The 19,032-nt window shown below is 42.2% G+C and overlaps 1 protein-coding gene across 1 annotated transcript in view; it reads left to right on the top strand.

The window, feature by feature from the left end:
• Window positions 1-19,032, top strand: part of Ostf1 (osteoclast stimulating factor 1) — a 46,452-nt gene that overhangs the window by 1,954 nt on the left and 25,466 nt on the right. The window contains exon 2 of the mRNA XM_021652917.2: window positions 5,948-5,985. Within this exon, the coding sequence (XP_021508592.1) occupies window positions 5,982-5,985 (4 nt within the window). The 5' untranslated portion in view covers window positions 5,948-5,981. The remainder of the gene's footprint in view (window positions 1-5,947; window positions 5,986-19,032) is intronic.

Raw genomic sequence — 19,032 nt, 5'->3', positions numbered from 1 at the left:
CCCTCAGCCAGACTGCTTTAGGCACAGCGGTGTGCCGAATACCCCAGGTTAGTGACAGCAGGCGGACTGTACTCTTCTTTCCTCGTATTCTGGGCAACTCACAAGGTCTCCAAAGAAGCCTGCATTCACATGAGGACATATTTAAGTTTTAATTTCTCATTTATTGCTTTGTTTACACCCTCCCTCATCCCCCAAATATTTCTAAAAATCCAAATTAGAGAGCTGGGGGAGAGAGAGAGAGAGAAAAAAAAAGAGGCTTAGGTTGGAGAGGAAAGAATAATAAGAAGCGAAAAGAAAAGTAAGGGAAATGTGTTTTAAGCGCCTGTAAAGTCACTGAACAGGGGCCATCTCGTGACTGTCAGCTTTATGCTGACAGATGAGAGACCAATGGTGAGGTCCGGTAGAGCTCAGGAAACTAACATGTGTCACTTATTCTGGGAAATAGTTACCTAAATGGCACTGAGATCTGAGACAAAACTTCCCCAGGTTCTCTTCCTGTGCTGTACAAGAAATACCAGAGAAGTAAAACAACATGACTCCCAATTTAATGGGCAACACCTAAAAGACAGGAGCAAATGAGGGGACAGAGGGACAGAAGACTTAGTGTGAGAATCTAGAAGTGTGTCTTATTTATTTATTTATTTATTTTTCTGTTGCAATTTAAAAGATTAAGGATTTATTTTGGCCCATGGTTCAGGGGTATAGTATACCGTGGCAGGAAAGTCCTGGAGGCAGGAGCTTGGGGAAGCTGGCTGCATTATATCTGCAGTAGAGAAGAGGCGGATGCTTGCTCCTACTCAGATATCGTCTTCCTGTTTATCCTGATGGAGTGCCCAAATCCAGGAAATGGTGCTGCCCTTGCTTAAGATGAGCCTTCACAACTCAGTTAACCTAATCAAGGTAATCCCAGCCAGGCATTCTTAAAGGCTCACCTAAGCTAGATAGTCCCCATGGTCAGTCTGGAAGTTTGTCTCCTGTGGGATTCCATAGCCCATGTCAGTATAAACCATTATCAATAGCAAGGGGCATTGAACAACAAAGTGGGTTAATTTATCTTTCAGGCCAAACAGCCTGTACCCAGCAAAGGACCATTCACGGGAGGAGGCTGCCCAGGCAAGTTCTGGTGAGATCCAGCGAGGAGAGAGTTCAGCCACTTTCTTTTAGGGAGGGGGCATTCCAGAGTTTGCCCTGTAGACATTTCTTTTTTCATTTCTGTTTTCTTTCTCTCTTTGCTTTTTGAGGCAGGGTTTCACTGTGTGGCTACACACTTACTGTGTAGACCAAGCTTGCCTGGAACACCCTGAGCTCTGTCTGGCTCTGCCTCCTGGGTGCTGGGATTAAAGCCCTTTGCCGGGCTCCCTGGTCTTTTGTTTAGACAGTCCTTAATGTAGCTTGTATTTTAGAACTTGCACTAGGCCCTAGGGTCAGGGGGTTGGGGGTTCTTAGGAACTCTATGATAAAGTTTCATCCTTATTTGTTGGGTCCCAACTTAGTTTATTTATCTACAATTAGATGGTTGAGTATACTCATTGTTTAATCTTGTAATTAAAAAAAAAAACCAAAAAAACAAAAAAATATGTATAGTGGTACATGCCTGCAATCGTAGCACTCAAGAAGCTAAAGAGGAGCCTAGTTCTGCAGCACCTACCTCAAAAAAACAAAACATAATGAAATATATTTTCTATTCTAGAATATTTGACAAATACAGATAAGCAATAAATAAATATATTAAAATTTAAAAACTGTTTGTACCACCTAGAGATAATCACTGTTTATATGCATAACCTCTCAGGTTTTATTTATTTTTTTCTGAAAATCAGTTTTTAATACAAAAATAAAATAGAAGCAGTTATCTTCAGAATGCTCTACAAGTGTCAGATCGAGGTATGCTGTGGGCTGGGATATGTTTCCTCTCTCTATTGCCTGTATTGTGCTTGAAACATCATTTCATTCACAATTTGTGCCTTGTGTTGCATTTTATCTTTTATGGGATCACCTTTGGCTCGTGAAAACCGGTTTGTGGTTGAAACTTGTGCCTACTTGTCAGATATGGCACTGTGTGGCTCCATCTTCAGAACATCGTCCATCCTGCCCTTCGCATCCCCACAGCCTTTCAGTTTGTGCAGAGAGCATTTCCGTAGTTTTCAGCCACCCTCAGGAGCCTTACACTGAAGGAGGGTGGTTTACATGGCTTGTCAGTGTATATAGGACAGAGCTTTGTTCTCACAAACACAGTTTGAGAAATTTGATGGGCCACGGGATAATAAATGCACTGAATGCCACGTGAACCTTGAGACCATCTCATTTGGACAGATTTGGTGACAGTCTACTGTAGTTGGAAACCTAATGTCTGACCTTGGCCTTCTCCTTCAAATGGGTTATTGATTTTGGTAGTGAGAGGAAAATAACATAAATATTTCATGTGTCTTGTGAAAATAAGTCTGTGGAACTTAGGAGAAACTAGCCAGTGTTCTGGGTTCTTTTGTTATGCACAGTAGAAACATAGAAAGCATTGCATGTATGCTCTTTCAGTAAAACTTGAGAGGAGGAGAGTCTCCGTGTAAAATGGCCTCAACTAGTGTGTAATCCATCCCTGCATAAATAATGAATCAATGCTGAGAGTGATCGCTTGGCTTTCAGAGGTACACAGGGACTGTTTTCTCTTATAAATGTGATGTGTTTATACCCAGAGGCTGAGTAAAGTCTGAGGGAAGCATTTTGAAAACTCCCTGGATGATGATGATGTTGATGGGAAAAATGAACGTTTAGTTGGCTCCACATGTCTTACCCGTTAGCAAGCACTCTGTGCTCTTTCTCTCTTGATTTTAGTCTGACTTCCCTGTAAAGTAGGTCTCCGTATCCTTGTTTTACACAGGGTAAGTAAGCTACATGATGCCTCAAAGCTACTTGTGAATGGTGTAGCTTGGAAATAGAGCTTAGGCTTTAACTTGGACACGTGCCTTTAGTGTGTGTGTGTGTGTGTGTGTGTGTGTGTGTGTGTGCACGGGAGGTCAGAGGGCGCTTGCTGAAGTGTGTTCTCTCTCTCCTACCACGTGGATCTCAGGAATCAAACTCAGCTTATTGAGTTTGGCGGCAGGTACTTAGAATCATTTAGAGTCATTTCAAATCGATCATATCCATTCACCTAACCATCAAAAATTGTGACCCAGCCAAAGCAGGAAAAAACTCAGTACATTTTTTCTTGGATATTATCACGGATGGTTAGAGGGAGGGAAGCACAGAGCATGGAGGTTGGGGGAACTGAGAAGATCTCACAGAAGAGGGGTAATATGAGAAGGGTTTTGAGAGCTGAGTAAGAGTTTACAGAACTGTGAAGAGGAGAATCATTTGACTGAAGCACAAAGGAACCAGTCCATCCCACTATGCACATTTGACTGGTCACAGGTACCAGATTTTTCTAAGAATCCAGGGGAACTTGGATTCACACATGGAACTGCAAATTGTGTGTGTGGTGTGTGTGTGTGTGTGTTATGTGTGTTAATTTAAAGAGAAAGCCAAGAAAGCCATTTGCCTAGTTTTTTTGGAAAAAGGTTCTGTTCCATACAGGCAGTGAGAACCGAAGTGTTTGCATTCTAATCTTCCAGGCAGGTGCCCCCGAGGATGTGGCTTTGGGTATTGGTGGACTGTTGAGCTTGTATCCTCAGTTAAAGAGGGTTAGGTACTTCAGATGGCTAAACAAGTTACCTGATGACTGATGCCGCTGCCTTCCTATTCTTGCCAGTTATTTACTGTTTTATTTTTTAACACCCAAAGAACTTTTTTGAACATCACAGGGAAGTTTCTCAACTTATTTTTGGGGCAGGAATTGAAGGGCAATTTCATAGTTGTATGTTTTGATTGGCATTGGATTTTTTTTTTTTATCAGTTACATTTTATTAACTCTGTATCCCAGCCATGTCCCGATCCCTCATTCCCTCCCAGTCCCTCCCTCCCTCCCTCATCTCCACCGTGCCCCTTTCCAAGTCCACTGATAGGGGGGACCTCCTCCCCATTCATCTGATCCTGTTTTATCAGGTATCTTCAGGACTGGCTCCTCTGTGGCCTAACAGGACTGCTCCTCCCTTCGGGGGTGGGGAGGCCAAAGAGCCAGTCATTTGAGTTCCTGTTAGAAATAGTCCTTGTTCCCCTCACTTTGGGAAACCAATTGGTTACTGAGCTACCACAGGCTACATCTGAGTGGAGGTTCTAGGTTATATCCATACATGGTCCTTGGTTGAATGTCAGTCTCAGAAAAGACCCTGTGCCCGGATATATTTGGTCTTTGTGGAGCTCCTATCCTTTCCCCATCAGACTAACTCCCCTTCTTTCTTATGATTCCCTGTACTCTGCCAAAGGTTTGGTCATGAGTCTTTGCTTTGAAAACACTGCTAGAGTCTTTCAGATGCGCTCAGTAGACTCCTGTCATACATTCAATGCACATCCCATCTGTCTTTCTAAACGAGGATTGATCATCTTGCCCCATGTCCGCTCAATTGATTATCTTTTTTAGGTGTATAGATTTCATTATATTTATCATATCTTATAGGTCTATATAAGTGAGTATATCCCATGTTTGTCTTTCTCCTTCTGGGATATTTCACTTAGAATGATCTTTTCTAGATCCCACTATTTGCCTGCAAATTTCATGATTTCCTCCTTTTTGATTGCTGGGCATTGGATTTTAAAACTGTATCATCTGTAAGAATTTGAAGAGCAACTTTGGTTTTATATTCTTGGGATTCATCAAGCACTTGGAGTCCATCTTCTGGCTCTCCTGATTTCATGGGAACTTCTGAGCAATTTGAACTCAGACTAAGGAAGATATACAACCAATGGCTGGTAGCCGAGCAAGAGGGATTCCGCCAGGTCCCTTACAAGCGTAAGTAGGAGCATCCAGGGCCTAACTCACTCCTGAGACAGAAGCTATCTTCAGCCTAGTGTTTCTTGAGACTCTCCCAACAAACACTGCACTTCCTGGGTTATGCTTTCATGCTCTGACCCTCAGAGCACTGGTGAGGGCCTTAAGTGAGACTCAGATAGGTGTCTCTGACTCCAGAATTTTGGAGGATTCCTGTGTCTCCTCTTTGCTTAAAGTCCAGAATCTGACACTTAACTCTCATGCATTGCTTGCTGAGGTTTCTGGGGTTTTCTAGAGCACATGCTCTTAACTCTTTGTTGGGGCGGGGAGGGTCTGCTGTTTTGATGAATCAGTCAGGTGTCATCTTGATGGTCCTGGAAGACCTCGATTAGAGACGTTCATATAGATTTTTCTGGAAAAGACACTAGCTTTGAAAGATTACAACAGAAACCATTCCCTCCCAAGTTCATATACCAAATATGTGCCAAACTTGAAGTGTTCCCAGCCTTAGTTTTCTGTTGGGGAAGAAAGCCACCTCTTCTACCATGTCTGCATTTAGGGTCTAACTAAGTCCAAGTCACCTACTGAGCTGCCTACCAGGACCTGGCCCTAACATAAGCTGCATTCTAAAGCAGGAGTTGCTGCTGTGGCAACTGCTGCCATCCTCTTTCTTGGAACCCCACCCGTGGAGTTCTGGTTCTTGATGAGTGCCTTCCTTCCCCTCCTGGAGGGATAAGTCTGTATTTGAACATTGAGGCTCAGGAAATCTTAGGGAACCTTTGCTCCCTAGAACTTGATTTTGCTCCTTCCGAGCTCTGTTTTCTATAACAAGCTCTTGCCCATTTCCTAGTTTGGGCTGGTTGTCTCTGATGTCAGGACACCTGTTCTGGCACCCCCTTTAGACTGGTGTCTAGATCCCAGATGCTCCCTCATCTTTCCCAGACCCTGATGACATGGCCAGTTTGTTTGGGCATGATAGGGACATCTTAAGGCACCAGGACCACAGACCTGGGGCCCTTCCCATAGCATCTTGCTTAAGTCTTCTTCTGTACAACAGTTAGAACTTGGATTCCTTTTTTCTCTGTCCAGGGTCCCTGAGGATGAATTCAGTACTTCTCGTCTGATGAGTAAGTGCACCCTCAGTGTTAACCCGATCATTGACCTGTTATGGTTCCCATCTCCAAAATACTTATGTTAAAATATAAGGTAAGGGTCTGGCATGTAGCTCCAATAGTAGAGTGCTTGCCAAGTGTGCACAAAGACCTGAGTTCAATCTTATGTATCATATAAACAAGCCATGATGGTGTACCCTGTAATCCCAGGTGGAGGAAGGAGGATCAGAAGCTCAAGGCCAGGTTCACCTACATAGCACATTTGGGGGCCAACCTGGGCCAGCATGTTTTGGACCTTGTTTCAAAACAAATTAAAGGTGCATATACAGTATGTAAGAAACAAGCTTCTGGAAAGGAACTCTCCAAATAGTGAGTGTCTTTGTAATGATAGGATTTGGGTATGAAGACCCCCCTCAGAGTGGACATAAGAGGCTCATGCTGTGCAGTGTAGAGGAGGATGCCAGTTATAGAAATGAAAAAATAAAACCCAGTTTTGAGATGAAGTTCTGGTCTTGAGTTTCCACTTAACCTGCTAGGTGATCTTTGTAAGTAGACCTCGCTTAGTTTCTTCATCACATCTCAAATCTGATTCCAAGTTGACCTCATTGCTTTGGAATGGCCTTTTACATAATTTCTCATGTTTCTAAATAATTCCATCCACACTGTTTCTCATGGACCCTTGGAGCTTTTAGATTCTCTGCCCCTCCCTGGTGCTGAGTGCCATGTGGGTCCACATTCATGGAGAGATGGAATACTCCAGGTCAGATTGCTGTGGCCAATACTGAGAGAGAGGAGAGGGTGGCATGAGGACTAGGGTGCGGTACAGTATCGATAATTAGCTCTGACGCCATTTCATTTCGTCTTTGCCCTCGTAGAGTAGAGTAGAGTTTTGTTTACAGCTAACTGGGGAAAGAATGCTGGGAGGCTGGCAGGATGTTCAGGAGCTCCATATGCACGGATTCTAAGGAGACCATTATAAAAAGTGACCGTACATGCGTGGCTTCCAGGACAGGTTAAAAATATTTTTTTGTGACTTGTTTATTAAGCTAATATTTTTATGATTTGAGAACTTTTACAATGTATTTTGATCATTTTCCTACTCTTCTCCTATTTCATTCCAGATCCAACTTCTACCTCCCCACTCCCTCCCAATTTTGTGTTGTCCCCTCCCCCTTTTTTAAACAACCTGCTGGATCCAATTTTTGCTGGCTATACACTCATGGCTTTGGGGCCGTTCTCTGGAGCATGGTCAGCATAGCAGAAGCCGCACCCTTTAAAAAAAAACCCCTCTGGAAGAAGCAATCAACCCTTACAGAATTTTATGTTTAAAAACGTCAGCTCTGTGGATATGAGCTCCAGGGATATGACTTGTAGTTTTTAGAAACTTATTCTCTCGTTAAATGCCCTTTCTGAGTTCACCTTTCTCAAGCACTTCTATCTTGTCTTTCTGACTCTTTTAAATGACAGTCTTAAACTCTGGGTTCAGGGTTATACCTTGCTTTCTAGGCATTCTAGGCATGTTTGACTCCAGGCAGGAGTGTTTTCATTGCTGTCCTTTAATCACAGGGATGAGACATCCTCCCCTAAGAGAATGACTGGCCATGTGTTCCCCTGCATCACTGTACAGGCCACTAAGAAACTAAAAGCTTTTTCCTCCCCTCCCCCACTACTAAATAAACAAGGCTTATGCCTGGGGCTAAAGGTGTATATAATTTATATTTATAAAGGACTTTATAATTATAGTGATAGAAGCAAGTTTCATTGCAGCGGCTTTAGGATTAAAAATATCTACTTATAGGGAATTATAATACTTTGAATATTAATTTGTTGGGACAGATGACGGGTATAGTGGGCTGCGTATGTCTATAGACTGTGAGTGTAGAGGAGAGTGAATTCTGTGGTTACCTCAGAGCTTACAGTTCAGGTGATCACAGTATTTAGGTGGGGCCGCAGCTCTGAGAGTTCAGGTTCTTCCTTTTTCTGTCCCAGCCACTCTATTCTCATGTTACACAGCAAATAATGCCAGAAAATCTAGGCTTGGGAGGGAACCAGGGCATCCCTAAAGGATGACTCCATACTCACGAGTATGTGAAATGATGTTCTGGGAGTCCATCAATGCAAATGAGTTTTTAAAGCATCAGTGAGCCTAGTGTGACCTCAGAGGTGGGTGGGACCTTGGTCTTACAGTGTCCTGGAGGTGAGGTACTGATTCCCAATCTTCAGGGGTTGACGCCTTCCTTGTCAGGCCCTGAGAAAATAGTGGGTTTCTACTCTAACAGTCCTGGGATTTACCCTGTTCTGATTGTGGCCTGTTCTCTGAGGAAGTTCTAGAATCGTCCGCTCCCTTTTGACTCTTCCTTCTTCCTAAGTCTGAGGTGGTTTGGGGAAACATTGTGGTACTTCACCCAGTAAAGGCCACCTCTGGCCCTGTGGGAGCCTCTTGGACTTGTTGGGGCTTTCTAGACCTTCTTATTTCTGTCGAGCCCTTCCTTTCCATAAAGGGTCTCAACTTTGAGAACCAGGGCTCATTACCTGGGTGTCTGCTGCTAGATGGCCAAGGTTGAGAGATGGAGACTCCAGATTAGGACTAGAATGAGATGGTAGGATAAGCACATTGTGCCACACTTCCAGGGCCACCATCTATCCCTGCCCCTTCGATGACAAGCATGGTACAGATCTCTGAAGTAATGTTGCTGTGTTTGAGAGAGGACATTTCTCAAGGAGGAGTCTCTCCCTGAAAGCTGGGTGTCTCAGTGAGAGTGGGGCTATTCAGGTCACCTTGCTGGTTTCTTAAAAATAGCTTCTCTGATCTCATTTCCATTTTTGAGCCCATTTCCCACCATGGCCCTCCGTCTCCAACTGGGGATTAGACAAAGGGCCTCATCCATAGTACCCTTGAGCCATAACTCCAGCCATCTTTTTACTTTGGAATGGAGTCTTCGATGAGTTGCCCAAACTGGCCTAGCCTGGTCTTGAATTTGTAATTCTCCTACCTCAATCTCCTGAGTAGCTGGGATTGTAGTACTTCACCATCAAGCCTGATTCTTTGAAACACAGTCTTTGTGGTCTCTTGGGTGTGCTGTGGAGAAAAAAAAAATCACCTTTTTGTTTTCGGAAGAAGGGCTCAGTTTTCAAAAGTATTACTTGTTGATTTTTTTCCTGCTCCTTTTCTCATGATTTTTACATTTCGCACATGCCCAGGTTTTGTTTGTTCTACTAGACTTTGAATTTTAACTTTCTACTACAAACTTAGCCATTCTTAGGTATAATATACTGCCCCACTTGAGCACCGGGGCTTGAGGTGAGGTCAGTGTGGCCTCCAGTGACTCTTCCCTGTCCTGCATACTGTAAATCTTTGTTTCTGTGCCAGGTTTGAAGTTCATTTGTACTGAACACATTTCTAACATCACATTGTCTTGCTAGTATATGCCCGTGGGGGCTAAGTCCAAGAGCATTTCATTAATGCTGGTGTTCTAGATATTTAAATCTGAAGGTTCCCCCCCCCCACAAGCTTTTTAAACACTAGTTACACACATCGATACATGAAATGATTAGACCTGTTGTTTCAAATTATGGACCTCCCAGTAGTAAGACAGAATGTCTGTAATTAGTTATGACTAGTATACAGAAGGCAGGGGTGAAGGCAGGGGATACTTCAGGGGAGGAGAGAAAACAGAACAAAAACATTAGAGCGAATCACTGAAAGGAAAGGTTTTGTTTTTGGTTTTAATACCATTGTCTTCTGTTTTATGAAAATATGTGTGCTCAAGCAGGTTTCTTGTGAACTCTATTTCTTTTTGTGGGTCTTCTTAAGGCACCTGAGAAAGTGCACAAATAGGCCTAGACATGTAAGTGTTTCAGTGATTGCTCCTCTGGGAGAGCTGGTTGTGCCTTCTTCTCTGATAATGTGGAATTTAGTTCTCAGCCCCTGGAAATAACACGGAAAACAGCTGAAGGATAAAGTGCACTCCTCCCTCCCCCTACCCGTCTGATCTTGAGAAAGTCCTAGGTCATCATGCCCCAAGTGGGATCTCTCACCCTTTTTTCCACTCTGTGTCTCAGGCACAGTGATCTGGTGGATGTCCCCAAAATATACTTCCTGTGCTCCAGCCCCTGGATACTGCCACTGTTCTTTGATCTGGGGCTTCCTTTCTCTACCCTCTCCTTGCATGGGCACCGTATATTATCATTCTCAGTCAGAGTAGATGTTGCCTCCTGTAACCCGTGCTGATCTCAGTGTTCGCCATGCTGCTTTGTGAGTGTTTTTGCCATTGTAGGTGTTTAACTGTCTGTCATTGCTTTTCCTGACTATTTGAGGGACAAAGGGGAAATAAAGGGGACCCCTGTTAGTAAACCCTGAAAAATGCACGTCTTCCAAATTGTCCTTCAATAGGACATTAATAAAGAACATATTTTCTTATAATGCCTATTCACTCTTGACAGTTTATAACATAAGGAAATAAACATGACTGTAGTTCTGCCACCCAGGGAAATAGCAGTTTGTGTTTTCCTGTACTTATTCTTTATGCATATGTTGCTTTACATAGCTAACTGCATGTACATCACAGCCAGTCTCTTAAATGATAGTAAAACATAAGTTTGTTCCCCAAAACCTGTGTTTTTTTCAAACATTACTGATCCTAAGGCCTTACACATAGCAGACAAGTGCTCTGCTACTGAGCCACATCCCCATCCTTAGATTGACTTTCTACTTTGAGACAAGCTCTTGCTCAGTTGTCCTGTCCTGGAATCCTGGTTCTGCTACCTGGTAGCTTTGATTTTGGGATCATCCCGCTTGAACCTTCCAAGTACCTGGGTTTACAGGCAGGTGCCACCAGACCTAGCTCAAAACCAATTTTTAAAGAAGATGATAAAACTTTAAAGGTAACCTACATTGTAGAATTGTACACGTGTACACATTGAGTGTTTTTTTTTTTTTTAGTTACGAGTAATTGTATATTCATGTTCCTAAATATATTTCAAAAGTACAAATTTAAACTCATTTAATTCTCCAGCAGCAAAGGATGTAATGTACGTTCTGTTCCCTTAATAAAAGCATTGGGATTTCTTTGCTAGGATATTGTATGTAATGCATTCCCTAATATACAAGACTAGGAATTTGATTAATACTGTTTGGTCAGTGACAACAAAGACATATGTAGTAAGCTCTAAATAACAAATGCACACAGTGATGACTAACCCTGACACACACTGTCAGAAGCTGTACTTGTGTTTTCACTCTCAGGAACCTGTGTTGAAAGCTGACTTCTCTGAGGAGTGTCCAGTGCTGAGAGCTTGGGTTCTTCATCAGGACCTCAGTGGTGTAGTCTAAGCCTCATGACCCCGTGGCCCTAGGGAAGTTTCTTCCTGGTTCTGTATAACCAGACTAGGAACTTCCCATCCACAGTTGCAGCTTGCTCAGCTATGAAATATAGTTAATAAAGGATTTGGATTATTTCAAGGATTCGGAGAATCAGTGCAAGTTAGTACTTTGCATGGTACCTGACCTATGGTAAATAAATGCCTTGTAAATGTGATTTTAGAAGGGTCATTTAGTTTTCAATGAATAGTTCTAGTGTTGAGGAACTTCCTCTCTCTGGTCTTTGATATGTAGAGTCATTTGCCCAGCTAATGGTCTCTGTCGTACAGGAGAAAGCTGAATCCAGCCTCATTTGGAGTCTTTGTAGGACATGTGGGCTGCAGCTCCCCTTGCTTTGCCATAATGTGCCTTTGTCTAACTTGTTACTTTCAGAAGGGGCCACAGGATAAGAGCTCTTCTGTACAGGGACAGATACTGAATATTTCTGGGCTACTTGAGTCTGTAGTGACTCTACATGTAGCGAGAGCGTGATCCAGACAATATGCAAATGAGCAGCTGTGTTCTGATAAGTGAAAAATCTTCACTTCTGGACACTGCGTCTGAATTAAGACCATTTTCATTCATTGGGAAGTACTATTTAAAACTGTAAAGCTATTCTTAGGTCATGGATCAAGAAAGTAGGGATTGCTGTCCATTTTCAGTCACTGAGCTTCTGCCTTTCCCAGACGATGGTCCAGATAGTCTCAGAACTAAAATAATTTTCTTCCAGTTTTCTCCCGTCCCTCAAGCTATTGAGGAGTGTTTAGCAACCATTGTTCTCTTTCTCTAATATTTAGTTATTGAGGGCATAGTCAGCAAAGAACTTGTCATTTGGAAGTTTGACTCATGTTCTTTGGGACATTTATGTTGTATGTGGAAGAAATAAAAGTAGCCAGGGAAAAAAGCTAAGGTTGCTGAAAGGCACTGCAGAGTAGAAGCAAATGGAAAAATAAATAAATAAATAAAAGGACTAGAAAGGCACACTGTTAATCAACAGAACCCTCTTGTCAGGAAAACACTGGCTACTGTTTGTATGGAGCCCACCATTCCTGCAGCTGAAATCAAGACATATTTTAGGCTCTGCTGTCTTCCTCGCTCTTTCTTTCCGGATTGAATAGGGAGGTAGCAGAGAAGGGGTAGTGTTGGAATAAGAGGAATAAAAACAGTGTTCATAGTCTTTCCTATTAAATACATGGATTAATTTGCTTTAATCCAAGAATATGAGTAAGTGGGAAGAAATGTATTCAGTTACGTTATTGTTTGCATTCACAGCTCTTGGACATCGCTGTGCCTCAAATCACACTGATTTTCTTTCCAACAATTATAGTCTCTCTTTATTTTTGAAGCAGTGGGCTTTTGTGGAATGATACACATGGAAATCCAAGCCAAGAAATATGTTCTGAGATAATCTTTCATTTATGGGCGTTGGAGTCCACAAAGCCCCAGGGAGGCCTGTGTTGGCCCCACAGAGCACAGCTGTTTCCTTTCACCTCAGGAGCGGAAAGATGGCTTTGGGTCTTGGATATCGTCCCTTAGACTCCTCTGTTTTTTTTTCTGAGCAGAAACATCCTGTTTCAGGGGCTGTAGAAGTGGGTCAGCAGTTAAGAGTACATGCTGCTCTTGCAGAGAAACCAGGATCAGTTCCTAGCACCTACATAGGCATAGCCTGTGACTATAACTCTAGCCCCAGGGGCTCCAATGCCCTCTTCTGGCTCTCTAAGGTCCTTACACTCACATGCACATACCCACACTCAAAAAAAAAAAAAAAAAAAAAAAACTATAAAACTAAAAAACAACAAAAATAACCATCCCATTTGATCATGCTTGGATGATATAATACATGTGCCTGGTAAAAAACATTAATGCTTTCACTTTCCCTGAGAATATTCTAAGGTAGTGACACTTTTTTTTTTTAAATGCCTGTAAAGTATGATATAAGGTTAATATTGCTTTCATTCTCTTAGGCAAATGTGAAAAATAAATGTATATACTAAGTTTATGTTTTTATAATTTATTTTTGATCAAATGACTTTCTATTGAGAACTCTCAAATTGGTTGTACTATTTGCCTTTGAGGGAGGGGGAGAATATAGTGTTTCTAATGCGTATCTGAATTTTAAAATTAAAAAAAAATGAGGAACTATTTTGTATTCCTTATAATTTTATTTTTCAGCAGATAGCCTGGAGTGTGGCTTTTTGGGTTCATCTTTTGACTTTGATTTTTAGTAAGATGTGCTTTACGTGATGATCTAGTCCATAAATATTCATGGAAACATTTGCATACACATCTACACACACATACTTACCCACACACTCAGGAGTGCAGGAGTATAAGAAGTTCATCTTAGGGCTGGAGAGATGGCTCAGAGGTTAAGAACACTGGTCATTCTTCCAAAGGTCCTGGGTTCAATTCCCAGCAACCACATGGTGGCTCATAATCATCTATAGTAAGATCTGGTGTGCAGGCAGAATGTTGTATAAATAATAAATCTTTAAAAAAAAAAAAGACGTTCATCTTAGCCTTATACTTCTTTCAGAGACTGCCTCTCAGCTTTGGCAAACTGATCAGATGACATGATCCATATACCAAGATCTCCACTTTAGCAGATTGTAGATGGCAGAGGAAACCCTCTCACCTAATTTGATACCAACACCAGTAATCCACCAAGGCAGACTGTTTGGATTTACTGTTGTCTTAATGCTGTGACAATGAATGCAAAGCCATGATTTTAAGCCCCAAATCATTTGAAGAGTGAAAATTATAGGTTCTGATTGGGAATTATTGTTGAGACAGCATGATTGCTAATAATCACGTGTTCTTTGTGGGATCATCATCATCATCACCATCATTGTCACCTAGTAAAGTCCAGCAGATGAGAAGGTGCAGACTGTCCTCACCTTCTGTTACACAGGAACCAAGTCGTACCTTCCCACTGGCAACCGTGTCATGGGCAATAGCTGTTCTAGCAGACCTGGTGTGATAGGCTTTAGTTTTACAAAAGTCCTTTTAGGCTAGACTCATGGTATGGAGAAATTATGGTTTCTGTCTTTTTTTTTTTAAGTGAACTTTTTTTTTAGGATTTATTTATTTTATGTATATGAATGCTCTGTTTTCACACACCAGAAGAGGAAATCAGATCCTATTATAGATGGTCGTGAGCCACCATGTGGTTGCTGGGAATTGAACTCAGGACATCTGGAAGAGCAATCAGTGCTTTTAACCTCTGAGCCATCTCTCTAGCCCGGTTTCTGTCCTTTTATATGAAGTTCTGAAAATTGGTATATGGCTGGCACATGGCTCAATGGATAAAGTTCTTGGCACTCAATAATGAGAGCCTGAATTTAAATTCCAGGAGCCCTGGCAAAAGCTACTTTCATGGCCTGAGCACTCACTCCTACAGGGAGGTGGAGGGTAGAGGCAGAACTCCCAGAAAGCTCTCAGGCCAGCCAGCCGAGAGTTCATAGTAGAAAAACAGGAGAACCTTCGTGGAAGGCCTGGGCTGGTTCTTTGGCTGCTTTCACATGCTTTCACATTGTACAGACACACACACACACATACATACATACGAACATTATGCATGAACACAGAAAGGGGTCTGCTAGATTGTCTAGTAAGTTTAGAATCATATCTTCACTTTTTGAATAGTTCCTTTTTTTTTTTTTACTATATTACAGTATTTCATTCTGTGTAGATGACATTATGTTTTGCCAAATATGAATTTTAACAGTTGCTTGTTTGCTACCAGCATGCCAAAACCTGTATTCGGTATATTCTAAAATATCTATTGAGGCATTCATCCATCCCAAGTGGAGCAAACATTTCACAAAATCGTCATTATTTCAGTAAGTATAGAATGCTCTCATCTTTTCTGATATAGTTGATCTTTTGTTATCTCTTGAGACAGCCTCCCTGTGTAGCCCAGGTTGCCCTGCATCATCCTACTTCAGCATCAGGGCTGGATGCTGAGAACCAAAGGATGATAGCCCTGGGCCACGCTGCATGGCTTTCTTTCACCTTTTAAAGCTACACATCTAGTTTCTTGATCTGCTAATGCTTTCTGACCCATGGTTTTAAAATGCTACCACTCACTTGCTCTGGGAATGATGAGGTAGCAAGGGCAGGTTGCTTTGGCTTGTCATATTTTCTTGTGCAAGAGAGAAGCTTTTCTAATTTCCCTCTTTTACAAAATATGTGATTAGTCAAGGTTCTAGAACTGCAATTTAAAATCTTAATAGTATGTTGACACTTGTGGAAAATGGATTAATGCTACTGCTAAACAATTTCTTTTGCTAATTCCTGCTAGCTATTTTGTGAATGCTTGATTGTTGTTTTGTTTTGCATTTGAGAGTTTTAGTGATTGAACACCCCTAATCTGAATATTTACAATCCTAAGTGTTCTGTAATCTCTAATTTGCTTTTAGAGTAGTTTTAAATTCCCAGGCAGATTGAGTGGAAGGAACAAAGACTTCCTGCCTGTCCCTGGCCAGTCCCTATGCATAGCCTCTGACCTGTTAGCAGTTACCCCACTGTATTTTTTGTTGCTGTGACAAAATAATATGACCAAGGCAACCTTTAGGAGGAAGAGATTGTATGGGCTATGGTTGCAGGAGAACAATGTTCGTCATGGTGAGAAAGCATGTAAGCGGAAGCAGCAAGCATGGCTGCTGGAGCAGGACGCTGAGAGCTCACATCCTTAATCACAGCATAAAGCAGGGACAAACTGGAAGTGCTGTTGGAGTTTGGGCAAGGGCTAATCTCAGTGCCTAACCCCGAGTGATGTACCTTTTCCAGCAAGACCTTGCTACCTAAATTTCCCTAAACAGCTTCACCAACTAGTTACCAAGTAGTTGAATGCCTAAGAATATGGGGCCATTCTTACTCAAACCAAACATTCAACTCCCTGCCTCCCATAGGCTTATAGTCATACCATAATGCAAAATGCATTTAGTCCAACTTGAAAAGTCTTTGTAGGTTTTCATTCTCTCAACACTGAGTCTCTCCTGAGACTCAAGGCAATCTCATATTTATAATCCCCCTGTAAAGTGAAAAGGCAAATTAATACTTCCAGTGACTAATGGCATAGAACATACATACCATTCCTGAAGGGAAGAATGGGGTACAGTGAGGAAAAACTGAACCAAAGCATGACCAGAATCCAGCAGGGCAAATGCCAAATCCTGGAGTTCCATGTCCAATGTCTGCTGCTTTAATTTGAAAGGACTTAGAGGCTCTGCCCCTCCAGCTTTGCTGCCTACAATATGTATCTTTCTCGCTTGAGCTGGTTCCACTCCCTTTATTAACTCTGCTTGGCAGAGATCTTGTAGCTCTGGCATGCCTAGCATCTTGGGTTCTCTTCTGCAGCTTAGACTCCACTTGACAACTTTACACAATGGCTTTTCACAGCCTCTTGCCCTTCATGCAAGGACTCTCTTGTTATATACTGATTGGCCTCTCTGAAATCACGGAGGAAGCATCCAGTACCCCTTCATTCCTGCAACCTCTCTGCCTCTGAAGCCTCATGTAGACATGCCTCATGTAGACATGGACTATACTGCCAAGTTCTGCGGCCAGCTTGGGATGGACCCTGCTCTCCCGAAATGCATTAGCAGCAGAGTGTTTAATTAGTTTAATGTCCCAGGAAGGGGATTCTGACACTGAAGCTGTCCACTTCTGGGTGGTACCTTGGAGACGAAGCCTTCTGCTCTCTTCTACAGGGCAGAAGCTCGGTGAGTGGGATCTTGCCCCGAGGGCACCATCCTTTTGTCGCATTGCCAAACAGAGCGTTGCTTACTCTAACAATTACAGTCTCAAGCCTCCAACAGTAAGCTTCCTGTTTTTCTTGACACACTGTACACTTTGTCCTACTTGCTTTTTTATTGTAGACGACATAAAAGTTGTCAATAATAGCCATACCACAGATTCAGTATTGTGCTGGTCATCACTGGGTTTTGGGATGGTGCCGTGTCTTCTGCTTCAGGTAGGCCTCAGCAGCAGCTGCATCCAAGTTAGCTTTGGCGAGTAGAAAGTCCACATTTGAGCTAGCAGCTGCAATTAGAATTAGTACTTGATTAAGTTTTTGCTAGTCAACTGTCATACTCCATGGTCCATTTATCTGTCTTCTGCACAGACCAAATAGAGTTAGAGAGATGTGGGAATTACCAAGCCTGCATCTTTCAAAACCTTGATGGTGATAGTTTCTGTAATCTGTTTCAGCATGTGATATTGGATCACTGTTTTTTTTTTTTTTTCCTGGTATGTTGTACTATCGAGACCATATCCTATAAGCTAGTCTAATAAATCTCCTTTTAATATATGTATTCATTCTATTGGTCCTGTTCATTTAAAGAACACTGATAATACACCTACCAACACTGACACATCAATATCACCCATAGACACATTTATAGTGATGCATATCCATCATTACAGTACAACACAATCTCTTCACTGCCCTAAAAATTATCTTTGCTGCCCCCTTTCTTCCCTTTGATCTTTATGCTGTCTTTATAGTTTTTCCAGAGAGACAGAGAGAGAGTCACATAGAGTGATTAAAGTATGTAGCTTTTTCAGATTGATTTCTTTTACTTAGTAATATGCATTGAAGGCTTAGCAATATGCATTTACTTAGTAATATGCATATTTTCATGACTTGCTAACTCATTTCTTTTTATTGCTAATGGTATTCCATTTTCTGAGCATGTCTTTCTGGGCCAGTCAATTGTTATAACTTGAATAGCTGGGCATGGTTGAGACAAGTTTTCTTCACTAGTAGCTTGAATAGCATCTTCCAGCACTGTGAAAGCTAGCATGTAGGATGAACCTTCCAGATCAACTCCAGGCTTACTTTGCAACGTCCTATGACCTAAGCATGTAGTGTCTTTAGTAATAAGGTCTTACCGCCAAGTTCTGGATAACAACTAAAAGCATTGGCAATATCCTATAATATTTGGGGATCTAAGGGACCTCACTGGCTATTCTGGCCAATTTTATGTCAACGTGACATAAGCCAGAGTCATGTGGGAAGAGGGAACATCAATGGAAAAAAATTCACCCACCAGAGTGGCCTGTGGGCAAGCCTGTGGTGCATTTTCTTGATGGGTAGTGGGTGTGGGAGGGTCCAGTTAGCTCGCTACGGGTGGTGTACCTCCAGGCTGGTGGTCCTGGGTGCTGTAAGAAAGGCTGAGCAAGCCTTGGAGAGCAAGCCAGTAAGCAGCACGCTTCCACAGGCTCTGAATCAGCTCCTGCCTCTAAGTTTCTGCCCTGCTTTAGTTCCTGTTCCCAACTGCCTCCAGTGAAAGACTGGTGTGGAAGTATACCAGAAATAAACCCTTGCCTCCAGGTAGCTTATGATCATAGTGTTTATCCCACTAATGGAAACCCTAAGTAAGACACTAGCCAACAACTCCAAAAGAAGTCCCTGACAGCTGGCATGTGGCTTTTTATCTGTTAGCGTCTGGTGTCCAGTAGGTCATTGATTTTATAGGGTGAGTGCTTCCACTGTTTTTGTGTTTGCGTGTATGCCAATTAGATTCAGGTATGTGCAGCCCTTCACTGACAGTAAACAAGATAGACTGGAATTTTTTTTTTTACTCTCTTTTAGAAGTCCTGAGTCATCTAAACTGTATTGTTTCAGGGTTCCAGAGGTGCAGAGATAAACATTGGAAAAGCCCACACTTCCTCTCTTCTGTCTATGAAAGACCAGA

This window comes from Meriones unguiculatus, chromosome 1 (genome assembly GCF_030254825.1).
Source record: "Meriones unguiculatus strain TT.TT164.6M chromosome 1, Bangor_MerUng_6.1, whole genome shotgun sequence".
NCBI classification, from domain to species: Eukaryota; Metazoa; Chordata; class Mammalia; order Rodentia; family Muridae; genus Meriones; species Meriones unguiculatus.
Note: the sequence above shows the minus strand (reverse complement) of the source record. Positions and strands in the feature narration are given on the sequence as shown.